Below are 19,521 nucleotides of genomic sequence, written 5' to 3' on the forward strand. Positions count from 1 at the left end.
GTCAATACTTTGTAGAACCACCATTTGCTGCAATTACAGCTGCCAGTCTTTTAGGGTATGTCTCTACCAGCTTTGCACATCTAGAGACTGAAATCCTTGCCCATTCTTTTTTGCAAAACCTCTCCAGCTCAGTCAGATTAGATAGACAGCGTTTGTGAACAGCAGTTTTAAGATCTTGCCACAGATTCTCGATTGGATTTAGATCTGGACTTTGACTGGGCCATTCTAACATATAGATATGTTTTGTTTTAAACCATTCCATTGTTGCCCTGGCTTTATGTTTAGGGTCATTGTCCTGCTGGAAGGTGAACCTCCGCCCCAGTCTCAAGTCTTTTGCCATCTCCAAGAGGTTTTCTTCCAAGTTTGCTCTGTATTTGGCTCCATCCATCTTCCCATCAACTCTGACCAGCTTCCCTGTCCCTGCTGAAGAGATGCACCCCCCCCCTAGCATGATGCTGCCACCACCATATTTGACAGTGGGGATGGTGTGTTCAGAGTGATGTGCAGTGTTAGTTTTCTGCCACACATAGCGTTTTGCATTTTGGCCAAAAAGTTCCATTTTGGTCTCATCTGACCAGAGCACCTCCTTCCACATGGTTGCTGTGCCCCCCACATGGCTTGTGGCAAACTGCAAACGGGACTTCTTATGCTTGCTGTTAACAATGCCTTTCTTCTTGCCACTCTTCCATAAAGGCCAACTTTGTACAGTGCATGACTAATAGTTGTCCTATGGACAGAGTCTCCCACCTGAGCTGTAGATCTCTGCAGCTCGTCCAGAGTCACCATGGGCCTCTTAACTGCATTTCTGATCAGCGCTCTCCTTGCTCGGCCTGTGAGTTTAGGTGGCTGGCCTTGTCTTGGTAGGTTTACAGTTGTGCCATACTTCTTCCATTTCTGAATGATCGCTTGAACAGTGCTCCTTGGGATGTTCAAGGCTTTGGAAATCTTTTTGTAGCCTAAGCCTGCTTTAAATTTCTCAATAACTTGATCCCTGACCTGTCTTGGACCAGTGTTGTTGCTCCCAATATTCTCTTAGACAACCTCTGAGGCCCTCACAGAGCAGCTGTATTTGTACTGACATTAGATCACACACAGGTGCACTCTATTTAGTCATTAGCACTCATCAGGCAATGTCTATAGGCAACTGACTGCACTCAGATCAAAATTATGCACACACCACTTTGCAGTTATTTATGTGTAAACAATGTTTGGAATCATGTATGATGTTCGTTCCACTTCTCATGTGTACACCACTTTGTGTTGGTCTTTCATGTGGAATTCCAATAAAATTGATTTATGTTTGTGGCAGTAATGTGACAAAATGTGGAAAACTTAAAGGGGGCCGAATACTTTTGCAACCCACTGTATAACATTAAAATACAATTGCTACAAAAATGCTGCATGCACCATCAGCAAATCACTGGAGATCGCTACAGTGTGAACTCTGCCATTGACTTGCGTTAGCAGCAGTATTTTGCTGATCGCCAGTGATCAGAAAATTGCTGAAAAACTCAGGGTTCTCAGGGTTTTCATTATTTTCAAAATCGCTTAGTGATTGTCAGTTGCTCCATTCAACTGCCAAAAAAAGCGTACAGGGAGGCTGGCTAGCTTATTTTTAGAACTCATTTTCATGAAGTGTCTTTATAAAAAAAAATATAGACCATGCTGAGAATTACCCATGAGGAGTTGAGCTGGTCCAAAACCTGTCAGTTCTGTCAGATTGCTACTACCTACTGTAAGTGACAGCAACATGGGAGAAAAGTAATGTATATCTCATTTTACTCTGAAAGAAACATACTTCTTATTTGTATGTGTTCACATTATTTTAAATTTTACACTTTTTTGCGATAGTGGTCCTTTTTTAAAAGGAAATAAATATGGCACCCTCCATATCACACTCATTGCAGTTGCCCTTTTAAATCTGTTATTTTTCTATTGTCTAAGCTTAATTAAAAAACAATAATTCAGCTGATGGTTATGTCTTGTATTTTTTTCGTTTTATAGTTATTTACAGTATGGTTTTATACTGGTAAGCTCTATACTATGTTGAAGGCTGACAGTTGCTGTGCATGGTCTGCATAGTGTACTGCTAATCCTGTTTAGAATTAGTATGCTCAGTGTATGCTTAAATGTTGATTTGTACATGCTACTTCATAGAAACAAACAAAAAAAATTTTGTTTAGTTTGTGTGGATTCTTGGGCAAATTAAAATCAAAATGCTGGCAAACCTTGCCCAACATAGACCTTCTTTCTATTGCAGTTATCTGAGGAGTTGCTGGCAAAATGGAGTTCCTATCCCCAGGCTCAGCACGTACCACTGTGTCAGCACATGCTTGGATTTGCTATGAAATCTGTCACCCAGACTGCGATGGGCAGCAGCTTTGAGGATGATCAGGAGGTCCTCCGTTTCCGCAAAAACCATGATGTGGTGAGTATAAAGGGAGTGGGACTTAAAGAGAACCCGAGGTGTGTTTAAAGAATGTTATCTGCATACAGAGGCTGGATCTGCCTATACAGCCCAGCCTCTGTTGCTATCCCAAACCCCACTAAGGTCCCCCTGCACTCTGCAATCCCTCATAAATCACAGCCATGCTGTGAGGCAGTGTTTACATCTGTAGTGTCAGTCTCAGCTGCTCCCCCGCCTCCTGCATAGCTCCGGTCCCTGCCCCCGTCCCTTCCCTCCAATTAGCAGGAAGGGAAGGAATGCAGGCGGGGACTGGAGTTCTGGCAGGAGGCGGGGAGAGCAGCAGACTGACACTATAGAGATAAACACAGCCAGCTCTGACAAGCTGTTTGTCAGCAGCGTGGCTGTGATTTATGAGGGATTACAGAGTGCAGGGGGACCTTAGTGGGGTTTGGGATAGCAACAGAGGCTGGGCTGTATAGGCAAATCCAGCCTCTGTATGCAGCCTCGGGTTCTCTTTAAACCACCATTAAGTCATTACTTTTACAAATAATGGGAAGCTGTTTTAGAGTTGCATTTCTCTTTGTGTACCTATTAGGAAAAGGGTAATCCTTTACAAAAGTATGTCTACAACCACAAATTAAGTGTTTGTTGTAGATTGGGAAAAAAAAGAAATCTTAATAGGCTCTGTTCTACATCCCTCATTTCCTGTCATTAGGGCCATCAAGGTTTATGTAAAAAAACACAATGTCCACAAAGAGAGGGAAAAATATTTCCACTGAAGACACAAACAAGAAAAAAAGAGATTTTTAATTCCTTTTCCCAGTATAGAAAGTTAAATTTATTTATTTTTTGTCCCTGACTTTGGACTTTTAAGTAACTCATACACTGAAACCTTTCCAAGTACTTATGCTTTCATCATAAAATTGGAAATGTATTAATAAAATTCACATTTATAGGTATAGAATCCCGACGTCTTCTATGTACACGCAGGGGGCCAGATGCAATTCATTTTTTTTCTCCTAAGTTTTTTTTTTTTTCCCCTCATAGGTGATATTTTCACACCTTTTTCAATAAAATGCCTTTTAAACCACCAGCAACCAAGAAAATAATCTGAATACTTTTGACAGTACTTTTTCATCTGTTTGTAATTCTAAATAGGTGAAAAATTATCTCTTAAGAGAAAACTTTGCAGGAAAATGTAATTGCATATGGGGAGTGTGGAGTTTAAGGCATACTACAGTAATTTCCTTTGATAAGTCACTCTGCCTTTTTCTTTCTTGTTTCCTTTCAGATTTGGTCTGAGATTGGAAAGGGTTTCCTTGATGGCTCTATAGAGAGGAGTACCAGTAGGAAAAAGCAGTATGAAAGTGGTGAGTCTAAAAGGAATCTACAGTTCATTTTGACAGATCAAGGGATGCTTAAAGTGGATCCGAGATGAACTTTTACTCCTTGCATAATTGTGTTCCTTACATATAGTTTATAGGGCATTCCTCAAGCCAAATACTTGTTTTGTTTTGTTTTAATACTCTAATTTCCTATAAACTAATCAAGCCACACCCACAGCTTCTCCAGAGTGCCTTGACGCTTGCAAGGGATTGTGGGATTTCAGTCTGGGCAGGTGAAAAAGGTTTTACTAGCTATAGATTTCAGAGGCAGAGTTTTCACAATCTGTGAGCTGCAGTGCAGATACAGATCAGTTGCCTGTGTAATGGAGGAGATAAGAGTGGAGTTTTCACAGAATATGCAGATTAGCATGCCTAGATACAGATAAGCTTGCCTGTGTGTGTAATTGTGTAATAGTGACAAGCAGAAAACATGTCTGCTCCCATTGTATCACAGGAAAAAATATTAATATACTGTTGAAGCGGTTTGAAGATAGATTTGCTGTGTAAACTATCTAAACTTTAGATAAGATATATAGACAAGTCACTTGTTATATTTAGTTTTTCATCTCGGATCCGCTTTAAGGAAACATCAATATAAGGCAGATCCAACTCAATTGAAATGGAAGGAGTGGACTGAAGCAGTCTGTCTTAAAGAGAACCTGAGGTGGGTTCTAAGAATCTTATTAGCACACAGAGGCTGGGTCTGCATATAATGCCCAGCCTCTGTTGCTATACTGCTTCCCCCCCCCCCCCCCCCCCCCCAGCTCTCTCTGCGCTCTGCTATGCCCCCATAAATCATACACTGTGCTGGCGACATGTAGCGTGTCGCCAGCACGGCGTATGATTTATGGGGGCATAGCAGGAGCTTTGCTGGCCAGGATGGCGAAACCCCTCAACCAGAAATCTAGAATACTAGCCTTAAAAAATCCAGACAATGGTGTCACTTTGCGTGCTGCGCAGGATTTAACAATTACATTTAGAAATTTTATACCAAGCTATATAAAGCTGACCCTGCAAACCCTGTGCTGCTTCAACCCTGTGCTGCTTCAACACTTATTAGATCGAGCTAATTTTTTAAAACTTTCACAAGACCAAAGAGATATTTTTAATTCTACTATAACTAGGGTGGAATGGAGTCAGCCATCAAATCAATGGCCAACCTAAAATCGCTTGGTCCAAATGACAACCCCATAGAGTTTTAAAAACTTTTATTACCTTCACTTACTCCGACCCTCTTAGAGTTATTTAACAATATTCTAACCAATGGCCCATCAATGCCATATTTTACTGATGCAATCACATCGCTAATTCTAAAGCCTGGTAAATCTCCTGAAAATATTGCTTCTTATCGACCAATTGCGCTTCTCAACATAGATTATAAAATCCTAGCCAAAATTATGGGCAATAGGCTCCACCAAATTCTCCCACACATCCTTACCTCTACACAACTTGGTTTCACTAGAGGCCGCCATATAACGATGGGAATTAGAACAGCTATTGCAGCCACATTCCATGCTAAAAATTCAAGGGCCCTTCTGCTCAGCCTTGATGCAGAAAAGGCCTTTGACAAAATCGCATGGCCTGCTCTTAACTCTATAATGGTGAGAAGAGCTTTTGGGGATGTTTATATTAGATATGTTCAGTGGATCTACTCCGCTCCTCACACCTCGATCATTGTAAATGATCTGCTATCTCATCCTATTCACATGGAAAGGGGCACTCGTCAAGAATGCCCCCTTTCCCCATTATTGTTTAACCTAGCTCTAGATTCTCTCCTCAGATTGTTCAAAGAAGTCCCCTCCTTTCAAGGCATTAAAATAGGCCAGGTGGAAACTAATTTAACTGCTTTTGTGGATGACCTCCTATTATACATAGCAAACCCCAAGCAAGCCATTCCTGACATTAATGCTTTAAGGCAATATGATAAGGTCTCTGGCTACACCATTAATCAGGATAAATATACGGCCCTGTATCTCTCTAGACAGACCAAGCCTCCCTGGGGTAAGAACACACCCTTTTTGTGGGCTAAATCAGACTTAACCTATTTGGGTATTAAACTCCCTAAATCCTACCACCGTCTCTATTCTTCTAATCTTGAACCCACTATTGCTCGCATTAAACGAGATTTGAATTCATGGAATCTGCTTCTACTCTCCTACCTGGGTCGAATTCATCTAGTAAAAATGGTAATTTTCCCCAAGCAGTTCTTTCCTCTCCAGGTCCTACCAATTCTCATACCACATAAGGACCTTCAAGACGTGTGCGTGCGTGCGTGCGTGTGCGTGTGTGTGTGTGTGTGTGTTATTTGCTAGCTTTATCTGTGCCAAAAAATGCTCCAGAATTAGGAGATCCACCTTACAGCAACGCAATTTTAACGCAGGAGTCAACTTCCCTATAATGGAAAATTACAACAAGGCAGCCTTGATCCACATTCTCAAAGATTGTCTGCACTCTACTTCCATTTACGCTAATACAACACTGGATCAGAATTTGTGCCCGGGGATAGACTTAATAGCAATGCTTCATATGCATAGAGAATGTCTACCTGACGGTGTTCTAAATAATCCCCTCCTCTTTTTTTTCTATTTGGCTATTGTGGCACTCTCTACAAGATTCTCACAATATTAATGCCCACATGTAGCCTGTGTGTGTGTCACTGCTCAGACACACACAGGCAATTGTGCCTGGCCAGAAGCTGCAGCCTTGAAAATGCTGCTGGCAAGAGAGTGGACAGCCAGGATCCAAAATGGTCACCAGCTGCAGAAGAGGCGGAACCAGAGCTGTGAGGGGAAGAGAACCCGTTCCCAGGGCGAGGACACGGAGAGCCTGTGGATGACAGCTTGTTTTTGAGCATGCTCTGTGCAGAATGGGAGTTGAAGAAACTGGTCTGAGGCGGCTAGAGCTCTGGTGTCGCGGTTTTTTGATTGCTGTGAAGATGCTGAAGCTGTGAGGTATGAGGCAGTGTGTGAGAAGCTGAGAGAAGATGGAAGCAGTGGCAGCTGACAGGAAAAGGGATAAACAGGCAGAAAGAAAAGGAAAGCAGAGAGAATACTGGAGATCACACAGTGATAGAGCTGACAGGAGCCTGGAAAAAGAGACAGGGAGAGACCGATAGCAAAGCTGGAGAGATGATGGACTGTGTACAGCAATACAGTATATATGAGAATGGAGAGATGATGGACTGTGTACCGCAATGGAGAGATGATGGACTGTGTACAGCAATACAGCAAAAAGGAGAATGGAGAGATGATGGACTGTGTACAGCAATACAGTATATATGAGAATGGAGAGATGATGGACTGTGTACAGCAATACAGCATATATGAGAATGGAGCATACAGAAAAATATAAACCTGTCACTGAAGGAAACAATAACAGATTTACACAAGAAGGCTGGTGAAATATGTCTGAAAAATTGTGTATGAACTGTTCCTAATTCAAGCCGAGAGTTTATATGTCCCTCTGAGTACAGAAGCTGGATAAAATGTAAATATGTGTATATGAGGCCTACCTACACTCATTCTGCCAGAGCTATAGACTGTAGTATACATTGTCAACAATTGATTGAATCTATAGAGGGATCAGCCAGCACATAAAGTTATGCTGGGCATGCACAGCATAGATTATGCACCGTATCAAGCCGCTGGCTCGATCCCGGGGCATCCCCGCTTGGCCCCGCCGGTGCCTGGATCGATCCCCGCTCATCACCACGGGCGCTCCTTATCTTACGCTCGATTCCCTGCTATTGTCCTCCCGCGAGGATCGAGCGGGGAATCTATCCAGCGGGTCATCAGACCTGTCGGATAATATCAATCGAGCCATCAGCGGCTTGATTGATAAGGAGCAAACGCTCCGTGTATGCCTGCCCAGCATTATAAAGAAATTCAAAGATCGTCTATCTGAAAAGTAAATACATTAAACGGCTGACATCAGGCCATGTGAATCTGTGAGAGAATTAGTAGAAACGATTGTTTACATGGAGTTATTTTGGTTTGATACTGTCTTGTGGATTACAATTTTTGATCGACTACAGGAAAACAGAGACTGTATTCCAGAAAGGATGGAGTGATGGGGGTTGTCTTTTGAGTTAGAGTGAAGAAAAATAATTACATCATCTGCTTTGCTCTTACCACTTCAAGATATATCTAAAATAGAGCACTTAGATGAACTTTAGCAAGGGACTGAGACTGTATAGTGCTGAGAAGTGCTCAGTATGGTGTTACCAGCAACATTTAGTTAGATAGAGAGGAATTTGTCTTTACTGAAAGTTTATTCATGTGCTTCGTTACTGAACCTTATTTTTACTATTGAATACAAATATTTATCAAAAGAACTCGATTGGTGTCTGTAAGAGTCCTTTACAGTTCAAGCATTACATAGGTGTTACATACTCCTCACTCTTCCTTCCATTTAGGAAAAACCCAGACTTTCCTCCTTCGGCTGGTTCCAGAGTCTTTACGATGTGGCATAGATCTGGATTAAAATCCATCAGGGACTGCTTTGATCTCTCTACGCCAGTGGTCCTCAAACGAAGGCCTGTGGGCCGAATGTGGCCCCGAGGCTGATATATACGTACTCGAACTGTTTATATCCTGTGTTCAGCCAGTCAGTTTCCAGCACGTTTTGGTAGGTTGCGCGTATTGTGATCACCCGTGCTTAGCTAGTTCAGTCCTGTTTCTGTTACCTTGCGTGGATTGTGCTCACTTCTGTGTAGAAGTAGTGAATCCTTCCTAGTCCTGTTCCTTGTCCTGCTCCAGTTCCTAGTTAGTGTTCCTTGCTTATGTCATATATCGGTTTATATACATATGTCAGTTAGTCGTTTGTAGTTCATTGATAGCTGTAATCATAATACGCTAGGAAATCATACCTATTGTATATTTGTGTGTATTACGTCTGCCTTCTTTGACTCTATTTCCCGACTATTCTGTCCTGTCCTTGTGAGGCACGCCACCGCTGCAATCGCATTGGCTGCCTCATTCCAGTCTGTCTTGTTTTGGACACTTGCTGTCACTTAAGCAGTGACTAGTTAAGCAAGCGTTCATTCTGTTACCTGTCCTGATCTTCTGAGTTCTGGTTTATGCGCTCAAACAATCCTATAGTGAAAGGATTGTTTGTGGCTGTTCGGATCTACGCCTGCTCTGTGCGCCATATCTCCTGTTGGAGTCAGTCCTCTCCGCCACTAAACTGGGGATATCCTGGTTCCTTGTGCTAGCGTGTGTACCTCCTTCACGTCAGGTTATGCATGTCGTGCTGACTGTGGAGAATATACCACCAAGCGTAACACTCTGGCTTCCAATCCAATTCTGCATCAGGTGATACTGCTGTCCAATTGGTTTAGACGTAAAGAAAATGAGTAGAGGTGTATACCGCTACACTCCGGCAAGAGACAGAGCTGGACCTTGGTGGCCTGAGCCAATACTGGAACTGGAAGAAGGAAACAAGTAGGTCCGCTTCAATGTCTCCAAAGTTTTATTCAGGACTTATCCCATACAGGCAAACATGCACAATGCTGACATGTTTCGGACCTAGTGTGGTCCTTAATCATAGCTGCTATGATTAAGGACCACAGTAGGTCCAAAACATCTCAGCATTGTGCATGTTTGCCTGTATGGGATAAGTCCTGAATAAAACTTTAGAGACATTGAAGCGGACCTACTTGTTTCCTTCTTCTGGTTTAGACGTAGTATCCACACACTCCAACTGTGACATCCAAAAGATTGTATTGAACAACAAGACAAATTATAAAGGCTGACATGTTTCGGACAGCAATGTATACTCCGGCCCCCCAGCAGTCTGTATGTATGTTAACCTGGCCCTTGACCGAAAAAGTTTGGGGATCACTGCTCTACGCACTTGCTTTTATCTACTGATCTCTTACTGAAACATTTTCACACTGTGAGACCATTTTCTTTAGAGATCACTCAACTAAAATATTATGCTTCCCGGATAGGAGGGAGATTGTCAGATTTGGATTGGTCTAATACATTAGATGCATTGCTGTTATTATTATTATTATTATTATTATTATTATTTAGATTTATATAGCGCCAACATATTACGCAGCGCTGTACAATAAATAGGATTACAGACAATGATAACAGGGTTGACAGAACAATACAGGTAACAGACCATAGATACAACAATACAGGTAATGGCAATAAGATACACAACACAATGCAGATAATAGTACAATGCCAGATCATAAACTGGAATGGTAGTGGTAAAAAATTACCAGTTCCAAATTCTGGGTAAAGTGCACACAGTCAAGTATGATACACAAGGGGAGAGGGCCCTGCCAAAGGCTTACAATCTAGAGGGAGGGGCTGGTGACACAAAAGGAGGGGGTACATCAAGAAGTTATTGGCAGAAAGGATTAGGGTAGTGTTGAGTTGATGTAGGCCTCCTTGAAGAAGTGAGTTTTGAGTGCTTTTTTGAAGGTGTTGAAGGTGGGAGCGAGCCTGATGGGCAGTGGGAGAGAGTTCCACAGGATAGGGGCAGCTCTAGTGAAGTCCTGCAGTCTGGCATGGGAGTGCGAGATGCGTGGGGTGGTTAAGAGGAGGTCGTTGGAGGAGCGAAGTGGGCGGCCAGGTGTATATCTGCTGACCAGGTCAGAGATGTAGGTTGGGCAGGACTTTTGTATGGATTTGTATGCCAAGCATAGGATCTTGAAGCTGATTCTGAAGTGAATTGGAAGCCAATGAAGGGATTTGCGTAGGGGAGTTGTGGAGACAGAGTGGTGGGAGGAGTAGATGAGTCTGGCTGCTGTCTCCAAAAATCTATATCCACCTACTATAACTTCTTACACCCCACCTTAGATTATCAGGTGAACACAATCAAAATAGTTTAAGAGTTTTACTTACTCATGGCAGGTTATTCCATCTTCTTCATACAGATAAATGTTTCTTAACCTCCTGAGCGGTCTGGACGAGCTCAGCTCGTCCATCACCGCCGGAGGCTGCCGCTCAGGCCCTGCTGGGCCGATTTTTATCAAATAAAGTGCAGCACACGCAGCCGGCACTTTGCCAGCCGCGTGTGCTGCCTGATCGCCGCCGCTCTGCGGCGATTCGCCGCGAGCAGCGGCGAAAGAGGGCCCCCCTAGCCGCCTGAGCCCTGCGCAGCCGGAACAAAAAGTTCCGGCCAGCGCTAAGGGCTGGATCGGAGGCGGCTGACGTCAGGACGTCGGCTGACGTCGATGACGTCACTCCGCTCGTCGCTATGGCGACGATATAAGCAAAACAAGGAAGGCCGCTCATTGCGGCCTTCCTTGTTTATTCTGGGCGCCGGAGGCGATCGGAAGATCGCCTCCGGAGCGCCCTCTAGTGGGCTTTCATGCAGCCAACTTTCAGTTGGCTGCATGAAATAGTTTTTTTTTTATTTAAAAAAAACCCTCCCGCAGCCACCCTGGCGATTTAATCAGAACGCCAGGGTGGTTAAACCATATCCTTATTCATACATCTCGCCTGAACAATCATTTAAAATGAAACTTTCTTCCTCACATGCATGTCTTAAGTGCCTTACTCCTCATGCTGACTTGGCTCGATGTTTTTGGCACTGTAGCATTATTAAAGCCTTCTGTAAACAAGTGGCCAACTATGCCTTAGATAAATTACTCAACTATATTCACTTTTACTCCGAACTGGGCGCTGTTTGGCATTTTGGAGGTGGAAGGAACTAGAATCACTAGGGGTAGCAAAAAACTTGCATTAATTATTTCTGCACTAGTAGCATGGAAGACAATCTTACAAAATTGGATTTCTTCCACTCCTGCAACACTAACTCAGTTTAAATTAAAGCTATACAATGTATTCTTGATGGATTGGGTGAAAACCTCCCAAAAGAAAGCGTCTCATACGGGAACGTTTTTTTGAGGTATGGGAGAGTTTCATGAACACGTTGTCTACACCTATCAAGGAGAGGATAATTCAAACTTTCCGATTCACAAAATGGTATTTAGAAAGGGACATGTTGAATGATCCACCTGTAGTCATAAGAGAACCTATATCCACCTGAATTGCGTTTCCCAGGATTTGGGCTTATGGCTGGCTCCGCTATATTTTACGGTCCCGTGCAGAATGTTTGAGTTTCTGTTTACTGGTTGTCTTCACTTTATGCTCTAACTATGTTATCAGTCTGTAGCCTGATGGCTTTCCTCTCACTGTATTTGCAACTGTGATTTGTCAAATTACTTGTTTGTTTTTCTTCCTCTTCAATAAAAATAGTGGGGAAAAAAAAAAAAAGGAACCGTCAAGCAAAAGGAAGAAAATTAGCTTTACTTGCTTCCTCCAGCCCCTGGCAGCCGACATGTCCCTCGCTGCAGCTCCAGTGTCTGCAGAGCCCCTACGTTGCGGATGCCGACCTCGCCAGGTCGGCATCCACTGCGACTGCGCGAACGCCGCTGTCAGTCATGCTCATGTTGTCTGGAGCATGAACGCTCCACTATATATATATCTCTGTGGAGTCGGGGCAATTTTGGGTGCCTGGAGTCGGGAAAAAATGCTCCGACTCCTAATGAATTTAAACTGTAATTAAAATAAAAAATATGATAAAATGTTTTATTTCTCAGATAATGGTCATCATAAATTATACATACAGTAATAGCTGTGCTTAGTCCACAAAAATGAAATAAACCAATCAAAATTAGTTACTTGTGCTGCTTCAATAAAGCAGTCCCCGTATTTTTAAAGTCAGACATACACATCTGATTGTGACTGTATATATGATGTGTACACAGGAATCTCATATATATATATATATATATATATATATATATATATATATATATATATATATATATATATATATATATATATATATATATATATATATATACGAAATAACATCTATGCTGTAAGTATAAAGCCTGCTGTGTAGCTGTGTCACTAATACAGATGGTCAATGAGATGGAAATAATTCTGCGTTGATTCTGATTTATGCAAATGTCCTCTTTGCTCATGAAATCAAATAATTTGATATGTTGTTAAAATTTGGTTTGGTGACTATGAATTAAATGGTACCTGAGAAGGATGAAAAGAAAAGGTTTTTTGTTTTTTTTTGTTTTTTTTTTATACATACCTGGGGCTTCTTCCAGTCCCCTTCAGGCTAATCAGTCCCTCGCTGTTCACCTCCACCACCTGGATCTTCTGCTATGAGTCCTGGTAATTCAGCCAGTCAGCCCAGTCCGGCCGCATGCCGCATCCACAGCCAGGAGCGTTCTGCACCTGCGCAATAGTGTTGCGCAGGTGTAGTACGCTCCCGGCGGCGGAGTATATGCATGCGCACTACGCCAGACTGATTCAAGTACCTGGACTCATAGCAGAAGATCCAGGTGACGGAGGAGGACAGCGAGGGACTGATTAGCCTGAAAGGGCTGGAGGAAGCCCCAAGTATGTATAAAACTTTAATTTCATCTGTCTCAGGTTTACTTTGTTACACAGTAGTACTATACTCTACGTATGCACTCTCCACAGAGCTGCAGGGAATCCAATGAGAATGTTGTGCACATTGAACACAGAGGTGTTGTCTGTCACCCATAAACTTGGTTCAGATTGTGCATGAAGAATGTGTAATAGAGGAAGAATCTCCTTATTCCCCTGCAGAGTACCTGCACATCACTCTTACATGTACCCACAGTTACATTGCCTAGGGCCTGATAGATGTTCTTTGTTCCGGCCTGTACCTTTTACAAGTACTCTTACCAAGGACTAGTTTTAGTCTATGACTAAAGGGAATAAATATGGCAGTCTCCATATCCTTATCACTTCAGTTGTCTTTTAAAATTCCTAAGAGTTGGCAGTTCAGAGACGAATTTCATGTTACATACTTTCAATCAAGATTGTAATATGCAAATTAGAGGAGTCTGAGTCGGTGGAATCCTGAACTGAGGAGTCGGTGGATTTTTGTACCGACTCCACAGCCGTGTGTGTGTGCGTGCGTATATATATATATATATATATATATATATATATATATATATATATATATATATATATATATATATATATATATATATATATATATATATATATATATATATATATATATATATATATATATATATTTATATTTATATTTATATTTATATTTATATTTATATTTATTTTTTTTTTTTATTTTTTTTTTTTTTTTCATTCTAGGTCATTACAGTTTTTCTTATAAAATATAACAAAAGCATGTCTTAAAATTAACAATCTTTGTTGTAATGCTAAAATGCATACAATGCATAATGGACAGGGCTGTGGAGTCGGTAAGAAAATCTTCCGACTCAGACTCCTCGGTTTATCAAACCAAGACTCTGACTACGGGTATCCAAAATGGCTCTGACTCCTCAACTCCGACTCCTTCGTCTTACTTAACAGGGCTGTTGATTTTGCACAAAAATCATCCGACTCCTCAGTTTATGAAATCAACAACTCCGACACCTGGTGCCCAAAATTGCTCTGACTCCGACTCCACAGCCCTGATAATGGATTTCAGATACTAATAACACTGTGGGTAATATGTAATTCACTTTTTCTCCCACGTTTTCTCCTAGGAGATAATTTTTCATCTTCTGTTTTAAAACCACTTTTTAGCATAATGCAATTGAAAAAAAAGTAATACAAAGTAGATGAAAAGGTACTGTCAAAACTATTCTGAGGATTTTCTTGATTGCCGGTGGCTTAAATGGAAATTTTGCTAAGGTGTGAAAATATCACATAGGAGAAAACTTAGGAGAAAGGTGAATTGCATATGGCTTTGTATGTCCAGCTACCGTGCCCAGAAGTTAACTTAAAATATTGAATGGAATTTTTCATGATATTTTATATAAATTCACATCATATTTTATCAAACACAAATCAATGCTCCATCTCGTGTTAAATTTTGCATTATTCCAGGTGTGTGTAAATGTCATTTTGTATTAATGTTACAGAATTTACAACTTGCATATTAGTTTTAGCCTAATATTTTTAACATGCATAAACCATTATGTAGTCGCAGCACAAAAAAAATTGCCTTGCATTAAAGCTATGGGAATCTGGCACTTAAAGTTATAATCTATGCGTAAAACCAGGCATGCATCAAAATCAAAATTTTGCACTTGATTAAAAGTGAAGCTTTTGTGTTTTCAGGTAAACAAGGTGCTATGGAAGAACTATTGATTGGTACTTCTAGAATTAAAAAAGTAAACATTTCCTCTTTTGGTTATAGCTTTAATGGAGATGGAAGCTGTTCTGAAGAAGGCCATCAAAGAGCGTAGAGGGAAGAATCCTGGGCGTCACGTGTTCATGGACTCCTTATTACAGGGGAATCTTAGTGACAAACAAGTAAGCAGCCCGTAGTTTTAGTTCCAAAGCCAGACTCCAAAGTTTTTTATCTTCTGCTTTTATTGTTTTATGTACTATTTGATCTATTATGGAATGCAGTATAATCCCTTTATAGTACACTGCAAGGGACCAGGAAAAGTCGTTTACTGTACAAGAAGTTTACTTTATAAGAATTTGGCCATACATTGTATATTTATACAGATGCATTTGCTAAGGACAGAGTTTACTATAATAGGATTCTACTGTATTGCTAAAATTATTGGAAATCTGATTAAGAAATTTTACGCTGCATTCTATTTGGCTTCTTGCACACAGGGACGTTACAGGCGCACGTTAGTGCAGCCTGTAACGCTCCCCCAACGCACAGCAATGTAACACGAGTGGGCTGTTCACACTGCCCACGTTGCGTTACATTGTAACGCAGCAAAGTGCTGCATGCTGTGCGGTCTCCGCGGCTAAGCCGCGTTAGATTGTTTGCACATGCTCAGTCATGTTGGGGAGGAGGGGAGAGCGGCCGGGCACATGGCTAATTAATATTCACTGCACTCAGTGACGTGCAGTGTTTACTTCCTGGAGCGGCCGCTCTGTGCGACGATTGGCCGGGTGGGACCACGTGATGCCGCATGCATCCAAGAGTACGCATCACGGCATCACGGACGCCAGAGTGAGCTGCACAACGCGGCTCACTCTGACGTCCACATCAGAGATTGCCAGGCGTTGCGTTAGGGGCACGTTATGTGCCCTATAACGTCCCCTAAACGCAACGTCCTGGTGTGTAACTAGCCTTTGGCTTACACACATTTATAAGACATGAACAAATTGACAAGTCCACATAAAACTATCAGAAAATCTAGTATGACCACTATATGGTGGGACAAACAGCAGGACAGATGCTCCCTGAGCTGGGCAGCCTTGCATACTGAAAAATATTCATGTTAGTTTTTCTCTTAAAGCAAGTCTGCCATGAGCCCGAAAATACAGATTCAAATTGAAATTCCACTCAGTGCTGCACACATTTTTGCAATCATCCATTAGGACTTGTAGGCAGCTATCCATTTAAAAAAACAAACAAACAAAAAAAACAACAAAGCACAAACTGCATTTATTTCTTGCCTGGAATCTGTACTTTTAGTTTCAGCGCATACAGCTCAGGTACAAGATTTGTACAAGATTTCTTCCCTACATGAGTAAGCAGCTGCACAAAGTTGGTGGATTTGTTGGTTTCCACACCTGCACTGATTGTTACTGGGACCATCTTGGACACATACAAAATAATAATTTCACTGTTAATGATGAAAAGGCAATTTGCTTTCCTAGATCAAACATGAATACAGTGACAGGCCTGGTATTTTGTCTAATGAAATTCTGTTTAAAAAGTACAATATGACTAAATATGCAATATTTTTTTCTCTTTTCTGCATATTACCTCTTTGTTTACATAATAATAAACCTGCTGAAATTTTAATTTTGTTTTTAAGGTCCTAGAAGATAGCATGATTTTCTCTTTGGCAGGATGTGTGATAACTGCACATTGTAAGTTTTGTTTGTTTGAGTTTAGTTTTCTGCTAAATCAATTTTTTAATGTATACATTGCTAGTCCTTAAAGTGTGTGTGTGTGTGTGTGTGTGTGTGTGTGTGTGTGTGTGTGTGTGTGTGTGTGTGTGTGTGTGTGTGTGTGTGTGTGTGTGTGTGTGTGTGTGTGTGTGTGTGTGTGTGTGTGTTAGTCAGTCAGTCATGGAGAGAATCTGAAGACATAAGAACAAAAGTTGTTTAGGTAATACCTTTAATGACTAACTAAGAGATTTCTTCATAAGTTTTAGAAGCTTGAAACATGCCTGATGAAGAAACTTAAAGTTTCTAAAGCTTACAAAGAAACCATGTACAGTTAGTCATTAAAGTTATCAACCTTTTGTTGTTATGTCATCAGATTCATGATTGTTTAATAATATATAAAAACAAAGAATCCAGGCACCAGTCCAGGCTGAATCCTTCCAAATTCTGTTTATTCACATTCATAGCAAAAATTGTCAGACACATGGAGGAGGAGTATGTATTATGGCCTGACAGCTGTTTTGAGTTTTTCTTTGCTTCGTCAGAGGTCAAAAAATGCTTGCAAAGGTTTTTGGCCTCTGACAAAGTGGCAAAACCCATGAAATGACTGTCAGGCCATAATACATACTCCTCCATGTGTTCATTTGTGACAATGTTTTGCTAAGGATGTGAATAAACACGCTTTCTAAGGACTCGCTCTGGATTGGTGCCCGTATCCTTTGTTTCTATATGTTTGCATATACTGTATGTTTGCAAAGCTGTTATAGCTTTGAAACTCTCCCTAATCCAATCCTTTTCACCCCAACATCTGTCAATCCACATTATGTGGGCCTTGCTGGCTCAGAAGATCAAGTGAGCATTTTTAGTTTGCAAATCTCTGCAGAACTAGTGGAAAGAATTTAAAGCCAAATTGTACCTGACTCTTTCAAAAGGTGGTGTCCTTTTAACCAGCGCGGTACTGCGTAAGTGAAATCCTATTCTACATCTGCATCTCCCTAACCCTGATGTAGCGTAGAATCTACGCCACCCACTATTTGTGTTCCTGCAACGATTGTGTGCACTCTACGGGGAACATTCATCTCCACACTCAGATCAGGAGCCATGGCGATTGGCTCCTGATCTTGTGTTCACTACCATCGCCGCTGATCATAGTGATCACAATGTCAGCAGCTGCAGCAACAACTTTCACCTCTCCTTGTTACCCCGCGATCTTCTGTCTCCTCCATGCAGATCTGCATCCAGGCTCCAGCACCACACTGCCCTCTGCTTGATGATAGCAGTACTTAATTGGCACTGGCCACTGGGAAGGGGGCTATGGGGGGGTGGCACTGACCATCTGGGGGAGTAATGGGGGGTGGTTAGTGGGCCGCCCATAGCTCCATCTGGTGGTCAGTGCCTGCTCTCCCTGGTGGTCATTGGCCCCACATTGCTTCCCCTGGTGGTTAATGAGCCCCCATTGCCCCCTCAAATGGTCATTGCCTCCCCAAAGCACCAGATTGGCATGTGGGTAAGTATTTACTTACCCTGCCTAGTTCCAGTGACGAGCAGCTCTCTCCTCCTCTCAGATAGGCATCCAGCCTCCTACTGCCACCTTAAAACTACTCTGGTCCTTTAAAGGGGTTTTGTATGTTTGTACTGAAGTTAAAAAAGTGCAGAGTTCCTAGGCTAAATGCCCTAAACTTGATGCATCTTTCACAGTATACAAAAAAAGGTTGATTTATCTTTTGAGCATACTTGAGCGCCCTGTGACGTCTCATGAGGAATGTTAATGTACCATATTTTTGGACTATAAGATGCATTTTTCTCCCTCCAAAAGTGAGGAGAAAAAGTCCCTGCGTTTTTTTTATAGTCCGAATACAGGGAGTCTCCGACCTACGATCACCCGCCAATACGAACCGCTGACCCAACGCGATGTTGGGGACTCCATGTATTCACTCTGTGTCCTGCACTCAGCCTGTGGGAAGTAATCAGCGGCGATCAGCTGTTGTCCCCTCCATGTCTGTGGTGGTGTTCGAGTCCCTGATAGCCTGCTCTGCTTCCGCTCTGCAAAGGTAATTAGTGGCGGTAGCCGTGGGCATCAGACATGTCCTCCTGTGAACCTGTGGCGGACGACTTGCTCTGTCTCTCTCACTCCCTTAATTTAATTTCCAGATAAATGAACCTTGAAATTGGACCCTACCTACTATTTTTTGCAAAACTGGCAACTAGGGGTGGTCAGTAAATTGCAGATAATAATTTACAATTTGCAAATTTGTATTTCAAGTTGCGTACATTTGCATAGTATTAACATACAATGTGCATCAGCTCAACGTTATTAGCATCTCACTGACCATCCCTAGTGACAGGTTTTGTTTTTTTTCAGTCACTGGAAATCATTATCCTGCCTTTCTTTAAGGATCCTTCTAACTAAAAGAGAATTTTGCAGTCCATGTCAAAAGATTGGTACTACTGTACTTGGAGAGAGACAGACTGGTCCTTGAAAATATATATTTTTTTTAATTTTATTTTTTTTAGTCTTGTTTTAAAACGTTAACAAAGGTGTTCAGTCTTTCAAAGCTTCCATTACTAGGTGGGTTAAAGAAACCATATGATCTACACAAAAAGGCACATTTAGTGCTAAGTCTATACTGTATAGCAATGTCCTGGAAAGAAAGACCAAGAAGTGTCACAGAAACGAGCTCCTGTTCTGCTACATGGTCCAGTTCCCTCTCCATTGAGAAACATTAAAGGGTGGATGTTCTCACAGCATGTCGTAACCTTATTGCGTTATTTCGACCACTCTTATATTTTATAAATGATCATGGATTTTGCTATAACCATCTGCACAGACTTGTAATCACTTGCAGTACTCAGATTTGTAGACAAAAGACCCCAA

General features: G+C 41.7%; 1 protein-coding gene across 2 annotated transcripts in view; it reads left to right on the plus strand.

Moving 5' to 3' along the window:
- CYP20A1 (cytochrome P450 family 20 subfamily A member 1) overlaps positions 1-19,521 on the plus strand; it is a 61,685-nt gene that overhangs the window by 21,759 nt on the left and 20,405 nt on the right. Inside the window, exons 5-8 of one of the 2 annotated variants that reach the window (XM_068245027.1) lie at positions 2,261-2,428; positions 3,699-3,777; positions 14,980-15,095; positions 16,574-16,628. In XM_068245027.1, coding sequence (XP_068101128.1) covers positions 2,261-2,428; positions 3,699-3,777; positions 14,980-15,095; positions 16,574-16,628 — 418 coding nt within the window. Of the gene's footprint in view, positions 1-2,260; positions 2,429-3,698; positions 3,778-6,658; positions 6,744-14,979; positions 15,096-16,573; positions 16,629-19,521 lie in introns of those variants that run through there. The other variant, XM_068245028.1, reaches the window with a different exon arrangement.

The sequence above is a fragment of the Hyperolius riggenbachi genome, chromosome 7, assembly GCF_040937935.1.
Source record: "Hyperolius riggenbachi isolate aHypRig1 chromosome 7, aHypRig1.pri, whole genome shotgun sequence".
NCBI lineage: Eukaryota > Metazoa > Chordata > Amphibia > Anura > Hyperoliidae > Hyperolius > Hyperolius riggenbachi.